Source organism: Acomys russatus, chromosome 11 (genome assembly GCF_903995435.1).
Source record: "Acomys russatus chromosome 11, mAcoRus1.1, whole genome shotgun sequence".
Taxonomy (NCBI): domain Eukaryota; kingdom Metazoa; phylum Chordata; class Mammalia; order Rodentia; family Muridae; genus Acomys; species Acomys russatus.
Window position 1 is genome coordinate 4,496,984 of NC_067147.1, and position 20,498 is coordinate 4,517,481.

The window sequence follows — 20,498 nt, forward strand, 5'->3', positions numbered from 1 at the left end:
TGGGGTCCAGTTCTCTTCAAGGCAGAGAGGGGCTTTCCTCAAGCCAACGCCCCTCCCCATGCCCCACCCCCACCAGGCCACTATACTGAACCCCTTGGGGAAGGAAGTGTTGCTTGGACATAAGTGTTTTTCAAAAGTGCCAAAATAACCAAATAATTCCTAAGAGCAGCCCAGTTACAGACCCTTGATGATCAAACACAGCAAGCGACCCAGCTGGAAGCATGCACCTCGGGTTTTGTTTGTTGTTTTCCTGGCTTGGTCGGTTGGACAAGGGCAGAGAAGGGCGGCGGCCCGTGGGGGAGGGGAGGGTCTTTCAGGCCTCTGATGTGGGTGCAGGGCTTGTGCCCAAGCATCCTCCTCCCTGGTGCGGCCATGCGCCCCGCGCGTCCCCCGCGCGCCCCTCGCTCTAAAGTAAACACGGCCGAGAGGACCGGTGCCGCCCGCTCGCTGCCCGGTGCAGCCGGCCGAAGCCATGACGGAGGCGGCCCCGGCCTCCCCTGCCGGTAGCCGCGGCCTGCACCGGGGCATCATCCAGTGGTGAGCTGCGGGACGGTGGCCGCCGCTGGGGCGTGAGCACAAGTGGAGGGGACGGGAGACCCGGGCTGAGGACGCCGGCCCCCCCCCCCCCACACACACGGAGCTCGGGTTTTCCATACGGCTATCCCTGTGGGGGTCACACTTCCTCTGGGCTTGACCTGTAAGAGAGCTGGAACGCCGCAGGCAGGCGTTGGGCGGGGGAGGAAACGTTATTTTATTTTTATTTTCCTCCTAGTGTGAGCTCTAGAATGGATGTGTCCAACTTAAAACAACTTTTAGCTTCAACAATACTTTCCATATTGTTTGTGAGACTCGTTTCTTGGCTGTTTAAATACCGAAAGGGGGGAAACTAGAAAGAAAAATACCCTCGGCCCGTGGGACTGAGCTGAAGGGTTTGGGCTCTTTATAAATAGGAAAATAATTGAAGCCAGTCCTCAGACGTGGCTTTATAAGGTGGCTATTATATATCGACCTACATTTTTCTTCTTGTAAAGTTTTAAGAAATATTTCTCAGGGGAAATTCTTTAAGAGTCACCTGAATAAGAACTAAAAAAAAAAAAAAAAGCATGTTTATGATTATAAATAGTTATTACTTTCTTCCAAAAGAAAATTTATGGTCCTTCTCATCTTGGATAAGATTTAAAAAAAAAAAAAAAATGTAACCAGACCCCCTTGCATGCCTTCTTATCAGGGAGACTCAGTTCGATGCCTCAGTGAACTGCAGAGATTTGAAAGAATGCTTGTACATTTTTAAATGCCTGGGCATCCTCCTTAGGCTTGTGAATGGGCAAGGCAGGTGGCCCAGGTCTGTTTCGGAGATCACTGAGGGTGCATGTGAGCAGCAAGTCCAGTTTGAGTCCCGTGCCCAGAATTCCTCTTGCCACAGGTGCCTCAGGGCTGGCCGAGAGGGCCGGAAGATTTCGATTCACCTGCCGTTGGTATTCAAAATACTAACCCAGCTTCTACTATAGAGCCTTCCAGAGGAAGAGACCTGGCTACCCAGGGGGAGGGGCAGCTCTGCTGAAGAGCTTGGAGCCCTGGGAGAGGCAGCTCAAGAGAGCAGGAGAGGCCCCAGCGGTTGTCTTGTGGCAGAAGGGCCCTGTGTCAGCATTACTTCACCCTTTGTTTTCCAGTCAGTGACCCGTCAGGTGGGGTCCTATCTAGAACATCAGTACCATTGTCATCTGCACATGACAAATTATCCCTGGGAGAAAAGTCAGGATGCTGGCTTGTCTAGGGGAGTGGAAGCAAGAGATTTCCACTTCAGAGACAGGAAGAGACACAGTCAGACTGGGGGGGCACAAGAGCTGACACAATACCGCGGATACAAACCCTTGGGGCCTGGCTGGATTGGGTCTTGGCATCCAAGGTAAAACACAGGGACATTTGGGTGGCACACTGGCAGCCCCTTAACCGTCTCTACCTGTGGCAGTCACCTGCCTCACACCCTCTCCTCAGAGCCACATGCGGCAGAGGACCACCTCGGGGCTGTGGTCCCTGGAGGCTGTCTGCTGACTGAACACCTGTGGCTTTCTTGCTTCTATTTGCATTCTGATGGGAGAGATAACCATGGTAATCCCTGAAAATAAAGTCAGGCTAATAAAACAATTTACTCTTAACTAATGACTCCTGGGGAGGTTTCAGTTCAGTGGCGTCAGCTGGCCCCATAGTTCTTGCATCTGCAGCAGGACACAGCATCTTAGAGAGTGACTCAGGGAACAGTGCTGCTAATGGCAGCCATAAAGCTGAGAGGAAGGGACTGGGGGGGAGGGATGTCCCAAAATCTGCACCGTGGAAGGCACATCCCCAGTCGCTTAACCTACTTATACCATCTCCTGAAGCTTCTGCTATCCCAGCTGTTAACCTGTGGGCCTCTGGGACCAACTAACACCCACACCATCCTACCTGCCTTGACCTCTTGACTTATGCATCCACTGTGTGGTATTATTTTTCATTTACCAAGTAAATAATCCTTCACCTTGTAGTTACATAGATCTTAGCTGCCGCCTCTGTAAAGGCCCATCAGACAGTATCTGCCTCTTTTTAGCATGCAACCTCACCTCCGACAAAAGCCGACCCTTACGGTGTTGACAGCCAAAACCACGTAGTCTGTATTCCTAACACTGGCCCAAGGACAGAGCGGGCCCTTTTCTACACTGTCATGCGCTGCTGCAGTTCCATTCAGTAGCCTAGACAGAGGTCATTTGCTTGGACCCACACACGGGCCTAGTTATTGGTGCCATCAGAATGTCCTAACTTGGGAAAAATAGCCGCCAATTTCCTGTTTCTGGTTCCCCCTCTCTCTGCAGGCTGGTAGACAATTTCTGCATCTGCGAAGGGTTCAGTGTGCCTCGGTGTCTCATGTATGAGATTTATGTAGAGACCTGCGGGCAGAGCGCTGAGAACCAAGTCAACCCGGCAACATTTGGGAAGGTAAGCATGGAGACTTATTTAGCAAGGCTGCGTTCACTGAGGTGTTTTGCTTCACCTTGGGTTTTTCCTAGGTTACAGGTAAGGATTGGAGATCCATTCTGAGAAATATTAGGTTATGCCAATGTTTGAACAGACTGAGGCAGATACAGTGTCGCTGGTAGTAAAGCCTTAGGGGACTGCCAACTGCCTCTGAGGAGAGTCTAGTGATTCAGGTCTGATGGAGTCTCTTTGGGCAAGCAAACAGTCAATAGCTTTCATTTTACTGAAAATCTACTTTCCATTTCCACGCTTTATGGTGGGATGGGTAAAGTTGAAGTACTGTTTTTATGGCAACCCCAACACTCCCTGACAAAGAGCTGGCTTTGCTAGGCCCTTACCTCTCAATAGAATTGGCAAAGCTCTCAGAACACGGTTCTGATCCACTCTGGGGAGTTACCCAACCCTCACTGAAGCTGGATTCTAGTTGTCCACGGTGCCGGGGCTACGCAGGTATCACCAGTATTGTTTCACAGTTAGCAGAACAAACCTGGGGTTATTAAAGCCACGGCTTTTATATATAAGAATAGGACAATGACAGTACCAGATATTACATTATATGAGGTCGTAAGACTCTGATCGAGAGAGTCTGTTTCCGGGAAGGGACTGAATGAGAGGCAGAGGCTGGTTCGATGCAAATGCAAGAGGAAGTTTATTGGTCCAGTTCTATGGGTCCACCTGCACCCGAGGGAGAGGCGACCTCGAGTAACAAAAGCCCCTGAGTTTTTCTACTTTTTCAAAGACAGATTTGTAACAATCCTATTGGCTACTTAACATGACCTTTAATTCTATTAGGTGGTTCTAAAACTATGCCTCGGCCCGGAGGTAACTGTCTTGTTCTGACCCGGCTTCAAAACAGAGTCAGGTTGGATCTCTCATTCCCCACTCTCAATCATGAAACAGGTGTCTGAGAGTCTGAGGTATCTAAAGAGGTATTTCCTTGTCTAAGGATCATAATCCAAACAGTATTAATGTATTCCTTAATAAAAGCTATTAGCGGTTTAGTAGCCTTAACTACTCCTGACTGATCTACATAGAAGCAACATTTTTCTCTTAGGGCTGCACAGAGATAACCTCTGTTGTAGGAGCAGGAGATCAAGACATCCCCACTTCTGAAGTACAGCTTCAGAGAGGGAGGTTAGAGATTTTTCTAAGTGGGAGATGGAGGTTTTATCTATGGCTGTCTGAGTCCCTGAGAGTTCGGGTTCAGCAAGATTAGGGAAGACGTCCCTGTGGCACCCCCAGTCCTAAGAGGATAGACACAATGAGCCCAGTAAATACCTCTTGGCGCTGTCTATATAGGCCCCTATCCCAGGAATCAAGCAAGACGTCATACAGGTGGTAGGTGACTCTGGGGATCGACTGGACAAGGACACAGAGTTAATCCAGATGCACGTGCCCACCATTTGTCTAGCGGGGGAAGGAACTCTGGGCTACTTCCTAAGCCGAGACCTGAACCACTTACAGACTGGAAGGTTAGGCAGATAGAGAACAGGACGCCACCATCATGACCACCCAGGTAAGCCTGGATGGACAGGTGTGACTTTGGCGCAGTTCTTGGACGACAGCACAAACAGGGACATCAGTGCCTGACCCAGGTTGTCACAGTTGTACTTATGCCTCACCCAGCAGTAGTGTGCGGCATGGCACTCAGTCTTGGTGGTGACGTTCCTAGTATCTGTGCCCTCGCAGTAGTAGAATTTGCCCTTGAAAAGCTGCACCACGGGCTGGCAAGATGGCTCAGAGATTAAGAGCACTGGCTGCTCTTCCAGAGGTCCTGAGTTCAATTCCCAGCAACCACATGGTGGCTCACAGCCATCTATAGAATACTGGATATATGATAAATAAATCTTTAAAAAAAGAAAGAAAGAAAAGCTGCATCCCAAGGATGCCAAAGATATTGAAGAAGATGCAGCAAATGAAGATGATGTTCCCAGTGAGCCTGAGCGATGATATCAGAGTCTCTACAACCAGCTTGAGGCCCGGAGCTCAGCTGATGACCCTCAGAGGCCGCAGGGTCCGCTGCAGGCTCAGCACACGTAGGATGCCCAGGATCTTGGGACCACCAGCGAGGCCATGGCCATGATAATGTCAACCAGAGACACCAGGACGAGCAGCCCATCCAGCACATTCCAGCTGCTCTGCAGATAGGCATGCTGGCCCCGTAGCAGTCCCTGGGCTACCATGGTGCTGCCTGGGTCAATGCCCGACCTCGCCAGGGCAGTGGTGATACAGTTGAAGAAGATGAAGGCAAGGACCATGTGGTCAAACATCTTGTGTGTGATGACTTTCTGGCAGGAGATGCGTAGCCTGTTCTGCGGCAGGAAGAGGTACAGGGCCCAGGATTCCTGGCTGTGGCACCACTGGGGTGTATAGGGTCCTAGCACTTTGTGCAGGTGGAAGCAGCAGCTATCCTCTATGTCACCATCAAATTCGGTTGTATCCTCCTTGTGGCTGTCAATGTGCAGGAAGTACTCGCTGGGCAGGGCCACCATTTGCCCATTGCAGTCATGGAACTTGGTTGGTAGGAGGCGGCAGGCTGCGGGGGACATAGGTCCAGCATGCTTTGGTGGTCCAGTGACTCGGCATGCCACAGTGGGGTGGCCTGGGGTCCAGGTGAGGCCTTTGGGTGGGTCCCATGCCTGGTCTGTCATCCTCAGCCTCATTGTCTGTGCTGTCACACTCCCCACATTGGCTGAGGCGTTTGAGGCTGGGTGCATGGCCCAGGCTGGTCTAACTGGAGCGCTGGCTGCTTCCAGTGCTGTTGGGGCCCTATGGGGTACAAGGGGAGCTTCAGAGACTGGCCAGAGATTTCTGGTCCCATAGTTGGGGGTCCACAGAGCTGTTGCGCCATGAGTCCAGGAGAGCATGGGCCACATCCATGTGTGGGGAGCTCTTAGGAGTCGGCATGGGTGTAGCCACTGTGTCAAAGGGTTGGTGCACGTGGTCTTCAGAGCCTCCATCGTCTCAGCCAAATTGGTGGGCCGCTGGGTGGCGCATGTGAGACCTGCCAGCAGAGCCTAGCAATAGACACAGTCACTTGCTCCGAAGGGCAGGAAGGTGGAGGAGGCACTGGGGTAGCATCAGTCGCCCTCGCACATCCCTGTATGGCTCCCAGCCCTCTCCCCGCCCTGCTGCCATGGGAGGGCACATAGCTGACAAGGACTGTTAGAGTAAAATGTATCGGTTCGGCCTAAGATGGCTAATAAATGACACAGAGTCTGAAGTGTACCTTAAAGCTGCCAACACTACACTGGACAGAATCTAAACTGATACAAATTTACTCCTAAAACTAACATAAACTACTGTAAACCTCATATCATACGTATACCCCAAGCACTTGCCACTGTGGTGATCCTCGGGCCACTTTCCCTCACCCCCTTCCTCCACTCTCAACAGTCAAACTTTCCCACCTACTCTCCAAGAAGTCCCGCCTTCCACTTCCTGTCCTTCTGCCCAGCTTATTGGCTAAACAGTGCTTTATTGACCTTGTTACATTCATTCAAGACATTCTTCCACAAGGACAACATCACTGGAGCCTCCAGGCTCCAGAAGGATGGGGTGTACCCGGAAGTGCTCAAACATATGGAAAATGGACTGGAACCACAGATGTCTGGCCCAGCATTGACCCTTCCCATTCAGTGACAAGCGTAGGTGCTTGGCCCTGCCCTGGAAGTTGAAAGTGAGGGCATATTCACCATGTCTTATCTCGCTCTGACGGATCAAGAAAATACCATGTGAGCCAATGTCTCCTTCCAGCACTAACTGGGCAGCCTTGAGTTGAGAGAGCATGCCGTGGAACCAAGGATAGCCTGAGAGGGGCTGATGCCCCTCACCTCCCTCTGACTCCCCCTGGAACAGGAATGACCCTGTGGCTGCTTCCAGGGTATCCAGGGGAGGGGAGGGGGATGAGAGGGGATGAACTGTCCCTGCTGGGGACCCCTCCTCAATAGGAATGCGAGGGGGCAATTCTGGAGGAAGCAGTTCCATTGAGTCAAAATGGGAGGCAGCAATGGAGGCAGAGATAGGGGAGAAAGGCGCTGATGGCCCGTCCAGTCAGAGAGGTCCCCATAAGCTCCCTGCGGCAGGTGGTCATCTCTCTCACTGGGTCCCAGCAGCAGATCCTGGCTGGGCAGACTCTCTGGATGAATCAGGCAGGGCAACCCCAGGCTGTCTGTGTTATCCTCTGTGAGAAAGGAGGTCCCAGGGGCCAAGGGAAGGGTCATGGGATGGGAGCTGATAGCAGGGCAGGGTCCTGGGCTTAGGAAGCGACACTTCTGCTGCTGAGGCTGCCCTCCTGCCCCTGAGGTCAGCCCAGCTGCCCCTCCTCCACGACCCACTCCTGCTGGGTCAGGGGCAGCCTCTTCAGGCCCTTGAAATTCAGTGGCTCTTCCCTCTGTACTATGCCTGCTCTGCCCTTTAAGGTTCCCCTTCCATGACTTAGTCTGAGCCTCTCAAAGCATTGAGTCCATCTTTCCCCAGGGGAGGCGCCATCACTAGCCAATGTCCTACCAACTATTCCTGCACCACCAGAGGAGTTGGAGTTGCTGTTTCCACCTAAAACTGGAGGAGCAGATGTGGTCTCCAGAGACCCAGCTGGTGAGGGAGAGTTAACGACCCCCAGCCACTGCAGGATGCCTCGTACAGAACCTCTGACTGAGTGACCCACCGAACGAAGGGAGAAAGAAGGAGGTGGGCCAGCCAGGTCCTCAGAAGATCGAGAAGGGCCCAACACTACCAGGGGCCTACCCACCATGCAGGTCTCAAGGTCATGTGGTGGTGGCCTTTCCACACCAGGCCTCAATGGGGCCAAGACAGGCAGAGAGAGTGAACCTGAGGCCCAGGCCACCTCGTCTTTGAAGTGCTGCAGGGAGAGCTCAGCAAAACTGCCCCAAAAGGCAGCCTCTGCTCCAGGCTCTGCATATTGCGGGTGGGGGGCCAGGTAGAGGTGAAAACAACGGGCAAGATCCAGGGCAGCAGCCCTCACACGGGACTCACAGAACTCCTTCTGGCTTGGGGGAGGGGGTGGTGGATCCGGAGGGGTGGTGGATCAAGATGAATGAGGTCTGTTGTCCCGGGATCCTGGAGAACCTTTTCCTCTGAACTTCCTTCCGGTTTCCGCTCCTGTACCACCCAAATCTGGGAGAGAGAGTAGGGGAGACACAGCCTAATCCAGGAGGGGGGATCAGTTTTAAGTTCCTTCCAGATGACAATGTAAGGAACCTGGTCCGGGTGGCCCACGGACCCAATACCAAAAACAACCTGTCTAACAGCCATGGTGGTTCTCAGGTCAAAGGTGCCAGTGGCTGGCCAGCCGACTCCGAATGAGGGCCATTCGGAAGAACAGAAAGCAGTCATTTTCCCTTTCTTGACCACCAGTGACGTGTCGTGCGCTCTGGTTCTAACTTCGGTCCAGCGGTCGGTAACCACAGTCAAAGGAGTAGACTCCGCATGTCCCATAGTCAGGTAAAAGTCCAAAAAGATCGTCAGTCGTAGTCCACAAGCAAACACAAAGATACCAGACCAGCTTGCCACTGCCACTGACAAGGAAGAAACCAAGCCAGTGGGCGGAGGCCTGGATATCCACTAGACACAAGGCACTCACACATCACACCGAGTGGAGAGGAATTGTCTCAATTCCCTCCGGGAGATATGGAGCGTCCTCTGACTCCTTCCAGCGGCTGTCTCAGCCACGCTGGCAGGGACTCGAACCCCGACTTCAGGCTGAGGGACTGTCACCCTCACAGGCATTCGCGAACAAAACGAAAATGGAACAGATCTTTGGCCGACACAGAATTAAACAGAGTAAGACAACACGGAGACAGACTGTGGTACCTGACAGATGCTCGAGCCGTCCTCTGATCCGGGTTCTCTCTTCTCACTGTGCTTTGATTCCCGGCCAGTGCTCCAAAAATGTAAGACTCTGATCAGGAGAGTCTATTCCAGGAAGTGACCAAATGAGAGGCAAAGGACAGTTGGATGCAAATGCAAGAGCAAGTTTATTGGTCCGACTCTATGGATCCTCCTACACCTGAGGGAGAGGTGACCCCGAGTAACAAAAGCACTGAGTTTTTATACTTTTTCAAAGGCAGATTTGTAACAATCCTATTGGCTACTTAACATGACCTTTAATTCTATTGGGTGGTTCTAAAACTATGCCTCAGCCTGGAGGTAACTGTCTTGGGGTGGGGGCGAGTGGGGTAAATTCCTATGTGTGCAAGCTAAAACTGTCAGCTCTGCAGGGTGGGATTCCTCAGGGTCTGTCCTCTTTCTGACCCTGCTCCACAATGGAGTCAGGTTGGATCTCTCAGGGTTTGTTAAATGTGCATGGGAAGAGAAGGAAAGGGAGGAGTGGTACCCCAGAGAGAGAGAGACAGACAGACAGACAGACAGACAGACAGACAGAGATAGGAAGAGTGTAAAGAAGAGAGAGGAAGAGTAAGAGGGGTAAAGTGGGGGGGGGGAGAGAGAAAGAGAAGGGGGAGGAGAGGAAGAGGAAGAGAGAGAGGGTAGAGAGGGGGAAGAGAGAGAGAGAGAGGGCCACATGGACAGTTTGTCCTCTTAATATGACCCCGTGGCAGATAAGCAATGACATCATGGGTAGGCAGACTGAAGCAGAATCCTAACTTTCCTACCTTTTCCTATAATTAAAAAATGAGGGATGTTGGATTGTTTTTATATAGGGTAAGTTAAAGTATATAAATGTGGGTAAGGGAAAAAAAGAGATAGAAAAAGCAATAGCAACAAAATGTCCTGATTATATAGTGAAGGGGGAGGAAGTTCTGCCAAGGGGTATTGGGGCAGCCTGGAGCATACCATTTCTGCCTTTTGCAAATGGAGAAGGGTTGAAGTAATCATCCTAACTATTTCCTGCTGACAGTAGGGTGGCGATAGGGGGTTTGAAAGGCTGAAATGTTGGCCAGGTTCTGGAAGGACCTGTTGCATTGGCTGTACAGGATCTGAGAACATCTGCAGCTGGGAAGGGCAATGCAGGTCCTGCTAGGAGGAACAATGCGGATCCAGCTGACACGATTTCTGAGGTTGGACAGGAGCACTTGTGGGTAGCTGCTTTAACTGTGTCCCATATGTAAAAGTCTGGCAGGATCTGGAACATATATGTGGGCAGAAGACAACGTTAGTAGGTTAGGGAGAAAATTCCCTTTAGATGTACATTTGAAACTCTTGAGAGAACAAAGGGAAAAGGCTTGAGACAATGTTGACAATGTGAGAAAATTTGGGGAAAACAAAGAAAAGGTCTGGATATAGTAACTTCCTTCATTTTACCCTAGGAAAGGCTTGAACATGGGAGATAAAAGAAAAAGTATGGACAGAGGGAGCTTCCTTCCATTTTTACCCAAATCCTGGCAATAATGAACACAGTTTAGTTTTGGGTTTGTCCAAGTTTGATTGCAGAGGCATGTAAGCTTAGAAGCCCATAATGTGGGTGTAGGGATTTGAAATTCTTAGAAGGCATCCCAGAGGAGCCTGGAGAAATGGCGAATGGTCTGTTTTTCATGGGCAGTGGTGGCGGTGGCAACGGAAGCAGAAGCCGCAGTTTCACCCAGTGAAAAAAGTGCTAGTTATAGGTTAGCAAGAAGAAACAGCCAGTCATGCAGACTGGGGATGTCAGCCGGTATTGGGTGCAGAAAGGTGGCAATTGGGTAGTTAGGGAGAGGGGAGTCCCCAAACCAGTGAAAATGGGGAGCAATGCCACCCTTAGAAATAGGTGATAGGTGAGAAACTTAGGCTTCGGATTGATAGTACTTATCTGGGTTCCCGTAGCTTACAAGAATCCTTTAAAGTTCATAAAGGGAGATAAATGTAGACACCAGCATCATCATTATTTGAAATCTGCAGTGAAACACACATTGTTAGACATGTACACATTGTAGGAAAAAGCAATAGACATACAGTATAGCACAGGCTGGGAAAAGAGCTTTGTGTTAAAAGCGCAAATGTTTTGAGGTGAGCTTAGGGAAGGCAGAAGCCTTTCTGGACTCTGTAGAGCAGGAACGTGGGGAGGGCAGAAACTTCCCGTGAAAGATCCCCGAAGGGAGACCCTCACTCAAGCCTCGGGATGGCACGGACCCAAAGACACACAAACGACCATCTTGCTGTAAACGCACGAGGTAGTTTATTGGCGGAGCTCCGGGTCGGCTCGTATCTCACACAGGAGACAGAGGAGTCGACCCAGAAGCCCAGGGGCTTGGGGTTTATATAGGCAAAGGTCGGGGGGGGGGGGCAGGATATTTTGGCGCGGCCACACACGATTGGTTGTTTCAAACATTTGAACATTAGCATTTTGTGTAGGCAGATCCGGGGTAAGGTCAGACTTAGTTACACGGGAGTACCTGTTTTCCTCAGAACCCGAGGGTAGATGTTTATCTAAGCTAACAACACATCTGGTTAAACTCAAACCTGGAACATTGTGTGTGGGCCTCAAGGGGGATTAAGCAAACACCATAAGATTGGATGAGGGGTTTTGGCTCATTTAGAGAGCTAATTAAAAATTCTCTCTCTCATTCCCTTCTTCTTCTACTTGATAATTCTAATCTTAGAATATCTGTTCTAATTTTTGAGTATTATTTTATTCTAAATTGGAGATGGATTTTTCTAGTATCTTTAGATTTTCATTAATGGCAGTACTGAGAGCATTAAGGCCCTGCTGTCCGGTGGCTAATGCAGCAGCGCCTGTCCCTATTCCAGCGGTGATGCCTGCTCCCAGTAAAATAGCTAAAGTAAGGGATACAGGCTCTCTTTTGTATCTTTTAGGTCTAAGGTCAAATTCATCTTTAAAATTACCAGCAGCATGATCCCAAATCTCTCACCTGATCGTCTTGAGAGCCTTTAAACGGGCTAAAAGATGGGTGGAAGGCACAAAACTGTCACCAGGACGCGCCACACTCTCTAGGGTTTCAAACAGAGGTAGTGGTGCACCAAACAGTATCTCAAAGGGTGTCAGTCCCAACGGTCCAGGGGGTGTTTCGTACCCGGAACAAGGCAAGGGAGAGAAGGGCTGTCCAATCACCCCCGCCAGTCTCTAAGGTCAATTTTGTTAAGGTCTCCTTTATAGTTTTACTCGTTTTTTCTACCTGTCCTGAGCTCTGGGGTCTATAAGCACAATGTAATTTCCAATTTATCCCCAATTGTCTGGCCAGTCCCTGACTTACCTGGGCGACAAAGGTAGGCCTGTTGTCCAACCCAATTACCTTAGGTATCCCTGAACCGGGGAAGGATTTTTTCAAGTATCTTCTTGGCCACTACATTTGCCGTTTCTTTTTTCATGGGGAGTGCTTCAACCCACCCTGAGAAGGTGTCTATGAAAACTAGAAGGTATTTATTACCATATCGGGCCGGTTTGACTTCAGTGAAATCAACCTCCCAATAAGTTCCAGGTCGATCTCCCTGCAAGCGCTTTCCTGCACCGTGTCTACTGGACTCAGCATTAGTGAGAGCGCAGGCCTTGCAGTTTTTTTTTTTTTTTTTTTTTTACCAGATCCTCTGCTGTCTTTGGTAGTCTGGGGATGTGATAGGGAGACTTATTGACCAGTTCTGTCATCTTCTTGGGCCCTAGGTGGGTAAGGCGGTGTATATCAGCCAGGTATTCTAGCCCCTCTTCTTCTGTGAGGATCCTTTTCTCGGGAATCCCCTCAGCCTGTTGGGGCATAACCTTAGCTATTAGAATCATTGGTTCTTGTGCCGTCTCTTTGGCCATCTGGTCAGTCATTTGGTTCCCCCTTTCTATGGGGCCGGTCCCTTTTTGATGTCCTTGGCAATGGATGATCGCCACCTTGCGGGGCAAATGGACAGCCTCTAACAAACTAAGAATTTCTTCTTTACTGTTAATGTCTTTGCCAGCTGAAGTCAGCAGCCCACATTGTCTACTCCGTGGACATGAGCTGTTGCGAAAGCATACTGGCTATCAGTGTAGATATTGATAGCCTTTCCCTCCGCCAGTCTTAGTGCTTGGGTCAAAGCAATAAGTTCAGCTTTTGGGGCCGACGTCCCTTCTGGTAAACTCCTGGCCCAGATGACAGATTTCCTGTCCACTACTGCTGCCCCAGCCCTCCGCTTACCTTCTACCACGAAGCTACTTCCGTTGGTGAACCAAGTTTTTACCCCAGGCCACGGCCAATCAGTGAGGTCTGACCGAGTCCCTGTTTCTTCAGCCAGTATCTCTTCACATTGATGTACTGGGGTCTCGCCAGCTTCGGGTGGCAAGGTGGCAGGGTTAAGGATGGCGGGCGGAGCGAAGGTCACCTGCTCTGTCAGCAACAAGCTCTGGTAGTGGGTCATCCAGGCGCTGGTCATCCAACGATCTGGTGGTCGTCTGATAATACTCTCGAGGGCGTGGGAGGCCACCACCATCACATTTTGGCCCATGGTTAACTTATCGGCATCTTTTACCAATACAGCCATTGCTGCTATCGCCCGCAGACAAGAGGGCCACCCACTGGCCACAGGATCCAGTTTTTTTGACAGATAGGCCACTGGGCGCTTCCAAGGTCCTAGAGTTTGGGTGAGGATCCCCCTGGCAACCCCCTTCTGCTCGTGGATGTACAGAGTAAAAGGCTTATTCAGATCAGGCAGTGCTAGGGCAGGGGCTTGTAGCAGTGCCTCCTTGGGGGTCTCAAAAGCCAATTGGTGTTCCTTAGTCCAAGTGAATTCCCCCCTTTCTCTTGTTAGAGGGTATAATGGGGCCAGCAGAGTGGTGAACCTGGGAATCCAAAGCCTGCAGAATCCCGCGGTCCCAAGGAATTCTCTTACCTGGCGAGGGGTGGTCGGGATCTGAGTCACTGTTTGTTTCCTGGCTTCTGTGAGCCACCGTTGTTTATCTTTCAGGGTGTTGTATCCTAGATATGTCACTTCAGTCCAGCACAGTTGTGCCTTTTTGACAGAAGCCCGATACCCCAACTCACCTAACTCAGCCAGGATTTTCTGAGTCCCAAGCTCGCATTCTTCACGAGTCTCTGCAGCCAATAGGAGGTCATCTCCATACTGTATAAGTGTCACCTGGGGATTATTAGCACGGAAAGGGCTAGGTCCCGATGTAGGGCTTCATCAAATAGGGTGGTGGAGTTTTTAAACCCCTGGGGCAATCTCATCCACATAAGCTGTCCCAGTTCTTCCGTTTTTGGGGTCTCGCCACTCAAAGGCAAACAGGGATTGGCTGTTAGGGTGCAATCTCAGACAGAAGAAGGCATCTTTGAGATCTAGGACTGTATACCAAGTTCGTTCAGGCAGCAGCGTACTGAGCAAGTTGTAGGGGTTAGGCACCATAGAGTGAATGTCTTGTACCCTTTTATTAACTTCCCTAAAGTCTTGGACTGGACGATAATCATTGGTCCCTGGCTTCTTTACTGGCAATAAGGGAGTGTTCCATGAGGACCTGCAAGGGACTAGGATCCCCTGTTGTAACAATCTTACTATGTGGGGGCGTATGCCCTCTCTCACCTCTTTGTTCATGGGGTACTGTCGGACCCCAATGGGGGTGGCTCCAGACGAGTTCAATTACTACAGGGGGGACCTGTCTGGCCATCCCTATTCCCCCTGTCTCAGCCCAGGCCTGAGGAAACCGAATTAGCTAGTCTCACAGTTTCTCAGGGGGCTTCCCTTTCTTTTGGTGGAGCCGGTATTCTTCTTCTAGCTGCAGGGACAACACTAAAGTTTGGGGTGTCTCTGTCCCCCAGGACAATTCTGGTCCAGAGGGGGCAAATTTTATCTGGGCCTTTAACTTGGTTAACAGGTCTCTGCCTAGTAAGGGTGTAGGGCACTCTGGAATGACTAAAAATGAGTGGGATACTTGATTCCTCCCGAGATCTACAGTCCGAGAAGAGGTCCAAGGATATTGTTTTTGCACTGTTGCCCCAATTACCAATGCCCCTTTGTCTTTTATCTTTCCCAGAAGTCTATTGAGTACAGAGTATTCTGCTCCGGTGTCAACTGGAAAGTCTATGGGGTGTCCCCTCCACTCTTAGGGTTACCCTAGGCTCGGGGAGGAGGGCCGAGCCCCGTCTCCCCTAATCTTCATTATCTTTTAAGGACAGCACCTTTGTCTCCTTCTTCTTAGGGCACTCTCGGGCCCAATGGCCCTTCTCCTTGCAATATGCGCACTGATTTCTTTCCAGAGATGGCCGATCTTCTCTGGGTCTCCTTGGCCCCTGCCTTCTGTTGTCACCCAGGTTCCCTGTCTGCCTAGGCCTGCCTGTTCCCTGACACCTTCCTTCTCCTACCACTGCGGCCAATATTTTCGTCAGATTCTTCTCCTGCCTTCTTTCTTTCCTTTCCTCATCCTCAGCTCTCTCTTTTCTCTTTTCTGTTTCTCTTCCTCTGTCTCCCTTTTATGATAAACTTTCTCAGCCTCCTTCACCACATCCCTAATGGTATAATCTTGCAATCCCTCAATGTGCTGTAGTTTCTTTCTAATATCAGGTGCTGACTGTCCAATAAAAGCCATGATTACGGAGGCTCGTAGGGCCAAAAGGGGTATCTCCGGTAAGCCTCCATGAGCCTCTCTAGAAACACTGGCGGGGGGGGGGGGGCTCGGTCGTTGCCTGCATGACTTTTTTTACCTTCGCCAAATTAGTCGGCCTCCTTGTGGCCCCTCTGAGACCTGCCACCAGAGCCCAGCGGTAAATGGACAGCCGTTCCCTACCTTCTGCCGTGTTGTAGTCCCACTGAGGATGGGTCAGGGGGAATCCTTCATCTATTTCGGCCAGGGTCTGGACGGGGTGTCCAGCGTCATCTTGGATATTTTTTCGAGCCTCGAGGAGAATTCTTTCTCTCTCCTCGGTGATGAATAAAACCTGCAGAAGCTGCTGACAGTCATCCCATGTGGGTTGGTGGGAGAACATCAGGGACTCTATCAGACCTGTAAGTCCCGTAGGGTTCTCTGAAAAAAGTGGGTGGTTAGTTTTCCAATTATAGAGATCGGAGGAAGAAAAAGGCCAATACTGTAGGAGTTGTAACTCATTTTGGCCTATAGGGGCCAGCTCAACAGCCCTAAGGGGCAGAGCCACGGTAGAATCAGGCCCCTCAGGGGTCGTTCCACGGCGGCTCCTAGTGCCCACTGAGGGTCCATTCTTAACTTTCACTGATAGATTATGTCCTCTTGCCATAACATCCGTCCAATGGTCCAAAGTCAAAGATAAAGGGGTCATCACAGTCTGTCTCATTTCAAAAAGAAAAAAGAAAAAACAAGAAGCACAAAAACAATACAAGCACACAAGACACTATCATATCCAAGCACCCTCATCCGTGTCTGAACTTGCACAACCAACCGAGCACAAGTTCCGATGGGGTAGGCTTCCGCACCTTCCCCTAAAGAAGGAGCACTCCGTCTCCTTCGTCCCGAAAAGAGGCAGTCAGGTTGTCCTGACTCCTCTTCACCCTTAGGGCATCCCCCAGGGTTGCAGCCTGTGGCCCTAGCACGTCTACCTTTGCAGCCACTGGGTCCTTACGGCCCACAGCAGCAGCTGCCAGAAACTGAAACCAAGACACGAAATCAGCAGCACTGCCAGAAACTGAAACCAAGACACGAAATCAGCAGCACCGCACTCAGACACACAAAACTCACACCGATCTACCTCCAAGGGGTCGTTGGGGGGGTCTTGGGTGGTTGCGCAGATCCCAGACGAGCCCCCAAAATGAAAGATCCCCGAAGGGAGACCCTCACTCAAGCGTCGGGATGGCGCAGACCCAAAGACACACAAATGACCATCTTGCTGTAAACGCACGAGGTAGTTTATTGGCGGAGCTCCAGGTCGACACGTATCTCACACAGGAGACAGAGGAGTCGACCCAGAAGCCCAGGGGCTTGGGGTTTATATAGGCAAAGGTCGGGGGGGGCGGGATATTTTGGCGCAGCCACACACGATTGGTTGTTTCAAACATTTGAACATTAGCATTTTGCGTAGGCAGATCCGGGGTAAGGTCAGACTTAGTTACACGGGAACCATCCTTAGTTCCTGTTTTCCTCAGAACTCGAGGGTAGATGTTTATCTAAACTAACAGCACATCTGGTTAAACTCAAACCTGGAACATTGTGTGCGGGCCTCAAGGGGGATTAAGCAAACGCCATAAGATTGGATGAGGGGTTTTGGTTCATTTAGAGAGCTAATTAAAAATTCTCTCTCTCACCTGTAGAGCAGAAGGCAAAGGTTCACTTTAGCATCGTGACACATCATGAAAGATGTCTGTCCAGAAAACTGGAAGTATATCATTTTAGTACGAGAAACATTGTAAGAAAAAGACAAACAGAAGGAAATTTAAAATCTTGAGCTTGGAACTGCAATAGGATCATATAGTGGAATGTTGTTTACAGTTACATTGGTAAACTACAGCTTCAGTGGTCAGTGTCAATACTTTAAACAGTTAACAATAATATCACAGCCACAGGATGAATAAAACATCTTTTTAGACATTTTGACCTTCATAACTTGTATTTGCCAACTTAAAACACATTCCTTTTTTTAAAAAATATTTATTTATTTATGTATGTATGTATACAGTGCTCTGCCTGCTTATACCCCTGCAGGCCAGAAGAAGGCATGAGATCACATTACAGATGGTTGTGAGCCACCATGTGGATGCTGGGAATTGAACTCAGGACCTCTGGAAGAGCAGCCAGTGCTCTTAACTGCTGAGCCACCTTTCCAACAACCCTTAAAAAACATCCTTAAAACACCTTCTTGGAAACTTTAAGCAACAGGTGAAATTTTAAGTAGTTACTGTCCTTTAGCTAAAAGAATAGTAACAAAGTAGACCGTATCTAGCCATGAGAGTTAAAAGTTTGGTCTCCATGTTCCCTGGAGGGGGAGACCTGGTAGCACTCAGAGGAAGGACAGCAGGTTGCCAAGAAGAGACTTGATACCCTATGAGAATATACAGGGGGAGGTAATCCCCCTCAGGAACAGTCATAGGGGAGGGCAATAATGGGAAAATGGGGGCAGGGGGAGGGAGGAATGGGAGGATACAAGGGATAGGATAAACATTGAGATGTAACAAGAATAAATTAATAAAAAAAAAAAAAGAAAAAAAAGAAATCTTTTTAAAAATGAAAAAAAAAAAAAGTTTGGTCTCCTGCATATGCAGAGGGCTGGGAAGGTACCTGAAGTCTCCCATGATAGAAGCTGGCCATGTGACTGGGTAGCCAGAGCATGAGCTTAACACGGACCTGTGGCATTATCATGGGTTTGGCGAGGCTGCTGAATCTAAGAGCCATCTGTACTCCACCAGGTCAAGGAGCTTGAAGGCTGGACATGTCCACAGCTCTTGTGCTGGTTGAACCTCCAGTGCCTTGGCACGGAGAACAAGCCTGCATGTGAGCAGTGACATCCATAGGCCAATTTGCCATCAGGCTAGGCTGTGGGACCAGTGTCCCATTCTGGTTGCAACAGCTGTGAGACCAGTTTTTCCTTTTGGCTGCATCTGAAACAGGTCCCTGGCAGAGCTGGCTCAGGCTGGACCCCAGTGGGAAGGGGATATTGTGGGCCTCTATTTTTTCCTCAGGGTTAGTGGCTAAGGCCTGGAGAACAGTTTGTTGTAACTGAGCCTGTTGGGAAGGCCTCTTGGGTCTTAAAGATTTTACCAGTTCCTATATGGGGGCTCAGGAAACATCTTCAGCGTTTTAATTAAGATGGCAATGAAACCACAGTTTTGTCTATCTTAAGAATATTTTAAATAGGCAACTTTGTTCATAGTTTATCGTAATACTTAAAGACTAGGAGTTTAGGTTTTATCTCTGTTAAGTTAGAGCCTTAGAAACATAAACATAGCCCAAAAACACATAAGAGAATGGAACAGTTAGAATTTTAGGCTAAACCTAGTTTAAGACAGTGATTTAAATTTTAATATTGTAAACAAATAAATGTTAATACAGTGAACATTATAAAAATCGTATCAAACCCATTAGGCAGGAATGGTTGAATCCAGGTTAGCTGATGACAGGATGAACAGCATTTATCTTGTTAATTTGAATAGACCTTTATAACTTTGGGGAAAAAAGTAAGAAACATTTAGAATGAGGGTGCAATACTGACATAGCACAGCTGCCAGTCGCTGGTCACTGTGTGGAGAAGGTTAACTCCGCTGCCCCTGGCCCACCTTTGAGCAGGCAGGGCTCAGGTAGTAGGGGCTGCGTCTGCGCATATACACTGACTCCCCAGCATACACGTGGTGGGAAAGGGGAGGGGCCAGGGCAGCGGCAGGAACCCAGTGGTCATGTGATAAGAACGGAGGAACAACATAGTGACTACCGTATAGCGTGCATTGCGGCAGATTTTAAACCAAGAGACTGTAAAAACTCAGGGCGTCTGAGCACAGTACAGACAGGGAAGTAGAGCTGTGACAGCTGCATTCCATCTAGGCTTTGTGTGGCCTGCACAACAGGAACAAAGCAAATAGAGACATGCTCTGGGGTGGCATGAGGGGAGTGGGGACAGCGACGGTGAGTGCAGGAGAGGGGCAGGAGTGGGGCAGGGAGCCTGGAGGGACCCAGCAGTTAACCCTAGGCGGGACCCCTTGGAATCAAAGTAAACTACCTGCAGTGGCAGTAAGCGCACATTCCGTAGGGCTTGGGTACCCAGCCCAATCAGGAAATCTGCACACACTAACCCCAGAGAAGCCCACAGCCTATGGAGAGCTTACCAAAACTAGGAGGGGTGGGGCTTGAGATTTACAGGTAGCTTACCAAAAGTATAGCAGGCAGGCAGGCAGGCAGGCAGCCCCAGGGTGGGGGTGAGTGGGTGGGAGACAGGTCACTCCAGCCAGAGGCAGTCCACTGGTCTACACCCAGGTTTACTGTAGACAGCACCATTGGGGGAGGTGCAGCCATGCGGCAGAATGAATTACCTGCGTTCAGGGTCCCAGGAGAGATCGAAGCAGCAGAACTTTGTCCCAGCTTAGAGTCGTGGTCTGAAGGCAGGGTGCTGATGGATTAAGACCGGAATGAACGGAGATTTAGAATGAAATTTGGAAGAATGGAGTTCAATATAAAGGATTCCAGACTTGTTAGTCATGGAAGAGCCTTCCTCACACGGGGCACCAATTTTATGTATAAGATTAAGATAATGATAGATAAAAGTACCAGATTTTATTCTTTTAATATGGCCCTGGGCAGGGCCACGCCCCCATGGTAGGTAAGCAATGACGTCATAGGAAGGTGGACTGAAGCCGAATGCTAACACAGGTGGCCACAGTACATGCTAATAGCTCTAACCTTCTACCCATGCAGAGTTCTTTCCCCCTGTGTATTCCACCAGGAAACCCTGTGCAGAGACACTGGGGTCCCCTGTCTGAGTGATGACCAAGAGCCAGCCGTCTAAGCACCTTAGCTTGTGTCCTCTCTGGGCTATGATCGGAAAAGGGAGGGTGGGCATTTCCTCTGGACAAACACAGCCCAGGCCAGGATTTGAAGTCTGATCACCGAACACAGGCTGATGAAAACCACTCACATCCTCCTGTGAGGGCCTCAGCACAGTTGACAGCATGCA

At 49.9% G+C, this 20,498-nt stretch overlaps 2 protein-coding genes across 2 annotated transcripts in view; one reads left to right on the forward strand and one right to left on the reverse strand.

The window, feature by feature from the left end:
• The first annotated feature begins 383 nt into the window (after positions 1 to 383).
• Rfx8 (regulatory factor X8) overlaps positions 384 to 20,498 on the forward strand; it is a 71,424-nt gene continuing 51,309 nt past the window's right edge. Inside the window, exons 1-2 of the mRNA XM_051152744.1 lie at positions 384 to 537; positions 2,847 to 2,970. Coding sequence (XP_051008701.1) covers positions 473 to 537; positions 2,847 to 2,970 — 189 coding nt within the window. The 5' untranslated portion in view covers positions 384 to 472. The remainder of the gene's footprint in view (positions 538 to 2,846; positions 2,971 to 20,498) is intronic.
• Positions 6,027 to 12,721, reverse strand: LOC127195242 (SH2B adapter protein 1-like). Its single transcript, XM_051152645.1, is given in 5 exon segments — positions 6,027 to 6,161; positions 6,526 to 7,059; positions 7,062 to 7,381; positions 7,384 to 8,047; positions 12,500 to 12,721. Coding segments are annotated over 5 exon segments (1,875 nt in total).